This window comes from Thamnophis sirtalis, unplaced genomic scaffold (genome assembly GCF_051295495.1).
Source record: "Thamnophis sirtalis isolate CommonGarterSnake01/CBP01778 unplaced genomic scaffold, rThaSir2_p1.2 scaffold_5, whole genome shotgun sequence".
In the NCBI taxonomy this organism is placed as follows: Eukaryota; Metazoa; Chordata; class Lepidosauria; order Squamata; family Natricidae; genus Thamnophis; species Thamnophis sirtalis.
The window spans coordinates 116,793,450-116,803,736 of record NW_028261385.1 but is presented as its reverse complement, the minus strand read 5'-3'; the positions used below and the strand labels follow the sequence as shown (position 1 = coordinate 116,803,736).

The following is a 10,287-nucleotide window of genomic DNA, read 5'->3' as shown; positions in this document are numbered from 1 at the left end:
GCAGGACTATGAACTGTTTAGGAATCAAATCAGATATAGGATGCAAAAACATTGGGTGGCAGAATTTTTGGGGGGAAACCAAAGTAGAGGTTTTAACACCTGAATTGCAAAAACCTGTATGGACAGCAAAGGGAAGAAAAGAGACACAAAAGCAGGCTGCTCTTGGTATCTAAAGTTTTCCAGACCTGGCCTAGCCAAAAACAGACCACAACTTACCCATATATGAATTACACACAGGATGCAGTGGATACAAATAACACCTGATAATTGCAGCAAAACAAAATACAATTGCTGCTCATTATATATTGTTGGAAGAAAAATCCATCTGGTTCAGTTCCAAGCTGGGAGAAAGACGCTGGAAATAACATGGAGGCTAATTGGAAAGAAAGACTGTTTATTGATCAACAGAACCACACCATGCAATTTGTTTTTATTATTTGATTGGTTTTATTTGTTTTGCCAAGGCTCTGGATGGGTGTTAATTATGACTGCCTTAGTCCTAATCCTGTAATTGATTTTATCCTGTTATCTATTGCAGCCTGCCTGCCTGCCTTTCTAAGTGGACAGGTACTGTTTCCACTTTTCTCAATGAATGGGGTTAAGGTCTTGTCCTTAATTCCATCACCTGGAAGTGAAGGTATTTTGTGAATAGGCTGGCCCAAGATTTCTTAATGGGCATCTGCTATAGGCTATTAAGACTGAGGCTGCTTGAGCATGTTTCTCCATTTCTCCCTTTTGGGAAATAATATTCTTCTTTCAAATTATTCCCCAAAATATTTCATTCTTGGGCAGGGGCTTCCCAAAATATGTGATTAAAAGTTCAGCACAAAGGCACAAGAGCCAATCAGTGCCTTTAAAAAGCATATGCAAAGAACATGAAGTCAATAGCCCGTAGCAACTAATTTTGCTTTATGCCAGTGGTTCCCAAACTTGGCAACTTTAAGACTTGTGGACTTCAACTCCCAGAATTCTCCAGCCACAGCTGGCTGGAGAATTCTGGGAGTTGAAGTCCACAAGTCTTAAAGTTGCCAAGTTTGGGAACCACTGCTTTATGCTGAAAGAAAAAGGAAGAAAGCATAACTATGCAATGGGGGTGTGCGATGTGGTCAGATGACAAGGAGAGACAAGAACGGCTGTATTCCTACTGTACTTGGCTTCCCTCTTCTCCTCAAAAGGAAACTGGCTTCACATAAAGTACCTGACTACTGTGAACCAGGACTGAAGTTCACAAGAAAGTAAGATGAGTTGCACTGGATCAAGCAAAACATGCATGAAACTTGCAACAAGAATTGAAGACAATAGTGACCTCCTCCTCCTGCACCCCAACTACTGATCCTGGGTGGTAAATGCATTGACTTGAAGTATGTTTTCTACCTAGGTAGTAAAAAAAAAAAAGGTACACAATTACTAAGAGCATTACTTTCTTTTATAGTTTCTGAATTACAGTCCTTCAATTGCCCTCCTTCTTTTTCTTTTTGGACTTTCAAAATTAAATCTCATTTCTCCCAGTGTCACCAGAAAAAACTCCTCTCAGCCACCTTATAGGATACAGCTGAATAAATTCAGTTCCATGCCTATTGCTATTCACATTATAAAACCTAGTCCTTACTGTTGAATGAAATGGCTCACATGGCACTGGGCAGGTTACACACTGAAAATAGAGCAATTCCTCCCCCTCCCCCAGGGCATGTAAAAACTCGTGACCTGACAAATGGGTGAATGACAAAACTGCGCCCGACTAAACTGCATCGCTAAAACCGCGACATCATCAACGTGCCAACAACAGTGGAGCGAAACAGCACGGAGACAAGGGCGCTTTACAACAGCGCGTCGACAGAAAGCCGATTTAACTTACGTTTAGGGTTAGGTTTAGTTTTACAGCACGTGTCTGTTGCCGCGCTGTTGTCGGCGCGATTCAGCGCCCATTCGTCAGAGCGCTTTAGAACACACGGTTTTGTCACCGTGGTTAGTCGGGCGCGGTTTTGTTGTTCGCCCTTTTGTCGGTGAACCGTAAAAACTGCTTGCACAGGGGCACAACAGTAACATCTCTCAAATGAGTGGTTAAGGGAAGGTGGATGTTATCATTTTCATAGAGGCAGGTTTGGAGTAAGTAGGTAGGGGCTTTGAATTTCTTAAACTAGTAACTCTTAGCTATTATATTCGGGCAAAGCCAGATTCAACAATATGGAATTATAACTGGGTTAATAATAATCTAAGATGGTTATTCTAGACAGTGTAAAAAAGTTAGCAAAAACATTAAAATAGATAAAAACATTAAACCAAATAGACAGACAGCCCAGCCTAAGATAATGTTACAACAAAAATCAAACAAAACAAAAGCCCTAGACAAAGATTAATAGGCCTGGGACCAGAGCCAAGTTTTCAGAGCTTTCTGGAGAAGGTGCATTTTTATATCTCTGGGTGGATAGGGGCTGGTGTACAGAAGGTGCACTTGCTTGGTTCCACCAGATGACTATATTTAATGATGAGGACTTGGAGTACACCCATTCTGACGGAGTGTACTACTACGGCAGGTAGACAGAAATGACTGGAAGAAGGTTGTCCCTCAGATATTCAGGCCCTCTGCCAGACAGGGCTTTATAGGTAACAACCAGCACTTTGAATTGCACTCAGAAGCTGACTGGCAGCTAGCGCAGCTTTTGCACAGCAGTGGTGATACATGCTTAGCTTCCTGCTTAGAACCAGCTTAGTTTCTGGGTGGTCTTCAAGGACAGCATGCAATAATGTGATAACCATATGATCCCCAGGGCATGAGTGACATCAGAAGGATCTCCCAGCATTATAAATTGTTGTTCAGTCACTAAGTCATGTCTACTCTTCACGACCTCAATATTAAATAAACCCAAATTGATTCTGATTTTGTTTGCTTGACTTCCATTGGAGCTATTTCAGCCTTTTTTCCACAGCCAGTACAGGCCAAATAAGCACATTCCATTGGAAGAAAAGAGAGACATCTTGTTATATAACAAACCTTTTGTAAAAGAAACATTTTGCATGAGTCCCTTCATAAGAGTTCGACATACAGTCAATCACATGGTAATCAGAAAAATCAGTCACATGGTGAGCTGCTAAATTGCAGGTTCAATTATGCTCATAAATCAAGGTCTAACTATACTAACTGTCTAACTGTATCTCATTTTTCATTTGATTTCAGTTTCTCTTATACTGTTGCTCTTTCGTGGTATATAACGATCCTATGGATATCTACTCAAAAGTAAAACCATTTATATTCGGTGTGTGACTTACTCCACAGAAACAAGTTGCGCTAAAGAAATCTCGGTTAGAAAATAAGGAGAGCTCTCCGATGGGGAAAATTGGTCTGAGTTCCATTAGAATCAGAGAAAGTGTTGTGAAAGATAAATGGGTTTCGTAAGGGAATGTAATGGATCAAAGAAATAAAAGGAAATGGGGCAATTTATATTGCAGCTTTGTGTGTGGGTGGATCTGAGGGCGAGCTACTTATTTTAGTTCACATTTGTTCATTAATACGATTTTGAAATATTCTGTCACATCTTTAAACTTAATATAGCAGTACACTCTAAAATAGAGTATTATCATAATGGGGCAAGTACTGTTTTGACAGCTGTGCTAGGAACTCAGTCCCTGTTCTTTGCCATCCACAGTTCTACTGCGGTTTGGTGAGTTAATCACCATTAAGCAAACTGTGGCCGAGTCATCTTCGTCAGCGTTAATTGCTTAGCCGCGTTCCCGCGAGGAGGCCAGGGCGGCCCCCGCCGATCAGAGCGCCTGCGGACGTCCAGCTCTCTCCATAGGGCTTTCGCCGCCGACCGTCCTGCGCCCTCCCTTTCCCTTCTTCACCTCCGCCCTCGGAGGAGAGCGAAAGCGCAACTCCGCCTCTCTCTTCCGAAGAACTCCAGGAGCGCCGGGAGGACGGGGAAGGCTGCGCCATCACGCCCGGCGGGACAACATGAAGCCCGACGGAAAGGTGGTGCTGTTGGGCGACATGAACGTGGGCAAGACGTCCCTGCTCCACCGCTACATGGAGCGGCGCTTCCAGGACACCGTCAGCACCGTCGGGGGCGCCTTCTACCTCAAGCAGTGGGGCCCCCACAACATCTCGGTTTGGGACACGGCAGGTGAAGGGGGACGTCGACGAGTTTGGCTGTTTCCCGGCGGCGGAGGGAGGGGTGGGGGCGGCTCTCCCTCTTGCGCCTTCGAGGCCGAGCAGACCGTGCGGGGGACAAGAGGCGCCACGCCGCGCTCGGCTAACTTTGCCAACTTCGGGAAAGCAGCCCGACACGCCCACCGCTGCTTGCTAGCCGCGCATACTCGCTCCGCCGTGGGAAGTTAGCGCTTGCGGTCGGAGGAGCTGAGCGGCCCCCTGGACCCGGTTGTCTGGTTTTCCGGCACCGCGGCCGCTCGGTTCCCTGGAAGGGTTTTCACTCCAGGGCCTGGCTCCTGTTTTCGTTTAGGCCCTACATTTCAGCTTTTTGGGAACATCCAAGAGTTTTTTGGGCTTCTAGCATAACTTAAGCAGCTTTTCCAAAAGAAGCTTTGACGCTTCTGCGTCAGTAACAGTTCTCTATGCAGGATTTTTAAATGTTATTATGGAATGGCTGCAGCAGCCACTTTTGGAGATTATATATTAGGGTGGGTGGTGGACAAAGTTTCCTTATCTTCCGGGCCAGTATAAAGGTTTGCATTACTGAAGTTTGTCCAATTCAAAGATGAATTCATGGTCTGCTTGTGTGAGTTTTCAGTTGCAAAAGTACAACAAAACTGTTGGGAAAATTCAGGAATTCATATATTGTCAAGCCAATATTCTTTACTTAACAGAAAACAGAGTTGGAAGTGACCTTGTGGGGCTTCTAGTCAACCCTTTGCCACCACTAGGAGACACTACCATTCTGGACAAATGGCTGTCCATTCTCTTCTTAAAAACCTCCAGTGATGGAGCACCCACAGCTTCTGAAGGCAAGCCCTGATCAATTGTTCTCACTGTCAAGAAATTTCTCCTTAATTCCAAGTTGCTTTTCTCCTTGATTAGTTTCCATCTGTTGCTTGTCTTGTCTTCTGATGCTTTGGAAAATAGGTTGATCCTCTCTTCTTTGGGGCAGCCCCTGAGATATTGGAACGCTGCTATCATGTCACCCCTAGTACTTCTTTTCATAGACTAGACATACCAAATTCCAGCAACCGTTCTTCATATGCTTTAGACTCCAGTCCCCTAATCCTCTTTCAGTATTGTGTTCTTTCTTCCAGGTCGGGAGCAGTTCCACGGCCTTGGGTCCATGTACTGCCGAGGAGCAGCAGCTGTCATTCTCACATATGATGTAACTAACTTACAGAGCATGGTGGAACTTGAGGATAGATTCTTGGCATTAACAGATTCCGCCAGCCCAGATTGTCTCTTTGTTATTGCTGGGAACAAAATTGACCTGACAGATGCAGGTGCCTCTTTGCCAGAATCAGAAGACAAGCATCAGTTTGAGAAACCCTCCAACAGTTCCATTTCTACAAAGGTGAAAAAACAAGTCCATATGAATGATGCTGCTGCATTTTATAGGAAAATCCTCAAGTATAAAATGTTGGATGAGGTAAATGCTCCAGCAGCAGAAAAAATGTGTTTTGAAACTAGTGCGAAAACTGGTTATAATGTGGACCATCTTTTTGAAAATGTATTTGAAATGATACTACCGGTAATTTTGCAACAAAAAGCTGAAGGCTTGCCACAAACAGTAGACTTAAATAACTGCAAGACTGCTAAAAACACACACACTGCATGCTGCAGATAACTCTGAATGCATTTTTACACCAATTGAAGGACAATGCAGAAAAAGTTTTACAACAATGCAAAAGTGTTACAATACTGCAAAGAGAAATGTTGAATGAAGACAATGCAAAAATAACAAGGGCAACCAGACAAACTGCAAACTGAATTTTTGTAACAATTACTGTAAATGATGTAATGAGAAAGAAACTTCAGTGAAGGGGAGCTTGGAGTCAATTATTGAAAGCTTTTAAAGTCCATTGTGATTTTTTTTGCCCCCTGCATTAAATTTATGATACTATATGCTGTTTTACACATGAATCTTTAGTATTTGTTTTGGCAAGAAGCTTTTGATATGAGGCATTCACTATGTAGAGGAATTTATAAATGAAGAAATAGATTTCAGGAAGGAGATAGCTGTTGATCAGCCATTTCACACCATATTTTTTCAGCAAAATAATAACTAATTCTTTTCTTTTCTCCCTCCTCATTAATTGCATGGTTGTGGGCCACCGGAGCCAGACCAAAAAAGGAAGTCAGATGAATAGAATGGGATTGGATCACTGTCAATATAGAGTCACTATCAATATAGGCCAGACATTTGTTAGGCAAAAATTTATTCCCCATTTCTCCTATAACAAAATGCACCCAAAGGAATTCACAAAGTAGTCTGCGGTTTTAGGTTAATCTGAACTCAAGGGTGAATTGGTGGTATTGGAACTAATAATGTTTATAATTGTACTATTAGCTTCAATCTTTGAAATTCCAGGGGCTTGATGAGTTATTTATGTTCTAAATCAGTAAGAGTGGATACTTTTGGTTATTAGTAGATCAGATTCTGGTGAAATTATTTAAAGATATTTTTGTTAAATTATGAATAATTAACAGAGTCATAAAAGTGGATGTGAGTACATGGCTAGGGGGAACATTTAATTTGTAAAAGTGGGTGAGGACAGGGAAGAAAATAGATGTGTTTTGTTATGGAGATGATTGCAATATAACAGGAACTTGATTGTTAGAGAATCAAAATTATTTTAATACTTTGGTTGTAATCAGTGATGACAATGTATTGGTGATAGTAGTGATTTTTCAATGATGCTGTTGGGGAATTATATAAAAATATCAACTTAATTTTTTCCTTGTTAGGAGATTACTTTTTCTAAAGATCTGCAGTTATCTCCACATTTTCTGAATGTAAAAGAAGTTACTATGAAGCTGATCAATCTATTGACACAAAACAGCTCTTTACCTCTGTCTATTTTTTAAACTATTTATATTTGCAATAAAATTTACTAATTACTTTTGTGACAATAATTGATAAAACTAGAGATTATAGACTAAAGTATGCCTGGATTATATATTTTGTGTCTGAATCCCAAATATGGTACATTATTATGGTATTTATTTTAGGACTGAGTTCTGGCAGGAAATAGCAGTGCTGAGTTCATCCTTGGAGGAAATAGATTTTAATAGTAAATGAGAATTGGGAGAAAACTGACACAGCCTGGAAATCCATAAAAACATCATTGGGCCTCTAAATCATCATAGTGCTCTTCTAATTCTGAAACTTTTTCAGTCTTTGTCAGATATGTAAGAAATAGATCCACAGAATTTCCTTAAATATGAAGAATTTAAATTGATTTGAATGTGTGATTACATGCTCTGCATCTAAAAGTGATGCTTTAGATATGCACATTTCCATTGCAACCTCTGTGCTGCTACAGTTTACTAGACAGTGACATTGGGAATGCCAGGGCTTTTTAAATAAGAGCTCCATGGATTCTCTTGTCCTGTCCCCTTCAAGTCACTTCATATATGGGTTGTTTCTTTACATGGGATTATTTTTCTTTTTTTAGGATTTAAGTTATGTCTTATAAAACCTGTACCAATTCAGTAAGAAAACGATACTTTTATTTGTCACACAAAATAAAACACTGTGATCCTTAGTACAAAGGAGAAACACATGAAAGGAAATTTGAGCATTTCTTATTCAGGATTTGGTTTGGGAAGGAAACACTCTGGGGAGCAGTGGGAAGTCCCAAGTGCCCAATTACAGATTAGTCTGGGCAGCTGCCCTATTCCTGCCACCCAAAGAGGGTTGTTGCCACTTGTCGCCTTGAGATTCTGCCTCCTTTTCATTTGCTTATCCATACTGGTGAAGGAATTGGGGATAGAATCTGATTTACTCAACAATTTTATGCATGTTTACTTGGAAGCCAGTCAAGCTTCATTTGTACAGTTAAGTATGCACATAATCACAGCTTTGGTATTACACTGCTATGAGAAAAGTGTGTTTTTCACTTTCCCAGGCACAGTCCTAATTCCTTCTGTGCAGAGATGTCTTTTCCGTCACTCACTTCCCTCCCAAGAATATGATACTAATTGAGTCTCTCTTATCATCCTTATATTGGGAAGACTGACAAATGTCACATTCCTAAGTATGGATGGGCACTCACAAATCTTACTAAATGGTACTCTCTAGGGGAGTGGTTCTTGACTGTAGCTTTAATTACAATTGCTGCAAGGCACAGTTTTCTAAACACCTTCCTTTTGTGCTATTCCTTAAATTATGAGATTATTATGACAGATTCTGTGATACCCAGTAATGATTGAAGAGAATTAGCCGAAGTACTATTTGCCTAAATAGGCAAAGTACCTTCAGATATGGATTCCAAACCACAATTTCTCATCAACTCAGGTAGAATATCAACATCTAAAAGGCCATAGATTATTTATCTACAAGCCGTACTAAAGTAATATTAAATGAATTCTGGTCTAATGGGCTATGTCTATCCATTGAGGATATTGCATAGAATAATATTAGATTGCATTAAAAAAAAAGTCAAGTGACACATAAATAAAGCTTATTGTTCATTCTCTGCAGACTTTTGAAATTAGGCACTAATAGCAACAGGATGTTTACTAAAGTAACTGTATAAAAATAAAGGCCTTGAAATATAACAAAAATATATTCCATGCAGCCATAAAACATTGCTGTTCTGTTGTATTTGTAACCAAACAACTCAGCTAAAACAGGACTCGCTTAGAGCAAGCATACAGCTTATTTTTCACTGTTTTGAGGATGTTGAAATGTCATTTTCATTTTAACAATATGAGTTTGCCAAATACAGTTTAAAATCCTAAATTCCAACATAGTTTGCATTTGTGTTTAAATGTTTATTTAATACTCAATGACTAAGAATTAGTAGTGTTCAGTAATACATTGAAAAAAAGATAAATATCATTTGACAGTAAATCAGATTTAAATGACAGCAAGTGTATTTAATAATGAAACATTGTCTATTGTTTTATTCCCATAACAGACTGTATTATTTGCAGCATATAAAAGCAAACTCACAATAACATGAACAAAGGCTGAACAATTGTTTGGTTATATGTACTTGCAGTGTTTGTTCTTCCAGATAACAATGGTGTTCAAATGATGAGGTAATAAGTTAAATAAGCACCAACAAAATCTAATCCATGCCACTTTGAAGTGACATTTCTTTTTTGGAAGGGAGGGGGTTGTTTGTTTTACAAATTTTTCATACACACTTGGCATCTGCTTATATGTGTTCGGATGAGTCCAGCCTTGAGTGTATCTGGAGGTGGTGAATGTTGAAATTGATTGTCAATGGTGGTAAGCCAAAAACTGTATTTGTTTGCAAAGTAGTGACAGGTCCCCCGAGCACCATTGCATTCAATGAATGGTGTGGCTCTGAAGTCTTCTAGGCAGCTACCTGGAGAAACCAGTGACTGCCCTCCTCCTTCGGCACCAGCTGCAGTGTGCTAGAAGAAACCAGATGACAACAATTCAAATATAATACAAAAAGTACATTACAGGTAGTGGTGATCATAAAAATGGGAGGAGACTTTTCATATGCTAGTTTTCCTCTCAGGGAAGGAGGGATATGCTTCAAGTGTGGGGTAACAAAGGTTCCATTTGCCCAGTATTGTCCACTACAGTGGTGGGTTTCAAAAAATTTTCGAACCTACTCTGTGGGTGTGGCCTCCTTTGTGGGAGTGGCTTGACGGCCATGTGACCTGGTGGGAGTGGCTTGCCGGCCATGTACTCTCTCTCTCTCTCTTTCTCTCTCTCTTTCCTTCCTTTTGTCTCTCTGTCCCTTTTTACTTTTTTTCTTTCATCTCTCTCACTTTTTATTTCTTTTCTTTCTTTTTTTCTTTCTTCCTTTCTTTCTCTTTCTCTCTCTGTGTGAGTCTGTGTGTGTGTGTGTGTGTGTGTGTGTGTGTGTGTGTCTGTCAGTGGTGGGTTTCAAAAATTTTTGGAACCTCTTCTGTAGGTGTGGCCTGCTTTCCGGGTCCACTGGTGGAACCTCTTCTAACCGGTTCGGTAGATTTGAAGAACCGGTTCTACCGAACTGGTGCGAACTGGTAGGAACCCACCTCTGGTCCACTAATACTGTTTCTTTTAACATCTATCACTTCAGAGTTAAAACACAGAGAAGCTATTGTCTGTAATGGCCATTGTAATTTCACTTGTTTATCTGACTGGTGTTGAACAGGAGCTTAATGCA

At 40.5% G+C, this 10,287-nt stretch overlaps 2 protein-coding genes across 2 annotated transcripts in view; one reads left to right on the top strand and one right to left on the bottom strand.

The window, feature by feature from the left end:
* Window positions 1–3,849: 3,849 nt before the first annotated feature.
* RAB20 (RAB20, member RAS oncogene family) lies at window positions 3,850–7,051 on the top strand. The gene is made up of 2 exons (XM_014055315.2): window positions 3,850–4,118; window positions 5,245–7,051. The coding sequence occupies exons 1-2, from the start codon at window positions 3,950–3,952 to the stop codon at window positions 5,775–5,777; spliced, it is 702 nt and encodes a 233-aa protein (XP_013910790.2). The 5' UTR covers window positions 3,850–3,949; the 3' UTR covers window positions 5,778–7,051.
* Window positions 7,052–7,672: 621 nt separating this feature from the next.
* Window positions 7,673–10,287, bottom strand: part of COL4A2 (collagen type IV alpha 2 chain) — a 180,346-nt gene continuing 177,731 nt past the window's right edge. Inside the window, exon 48 of the mRNA XM_087716708.1 lies at window positions 7,673–9,541. Within this exon, the coding sequence (XP_087572834.1) occupies window positions 9,287–9,541 (255 nt within the window). The 3' untranslated portion in view covers window positions 7,673–9,286. The remainder of the gene's footprint in view (window positions 9,542–10,287) is intronic.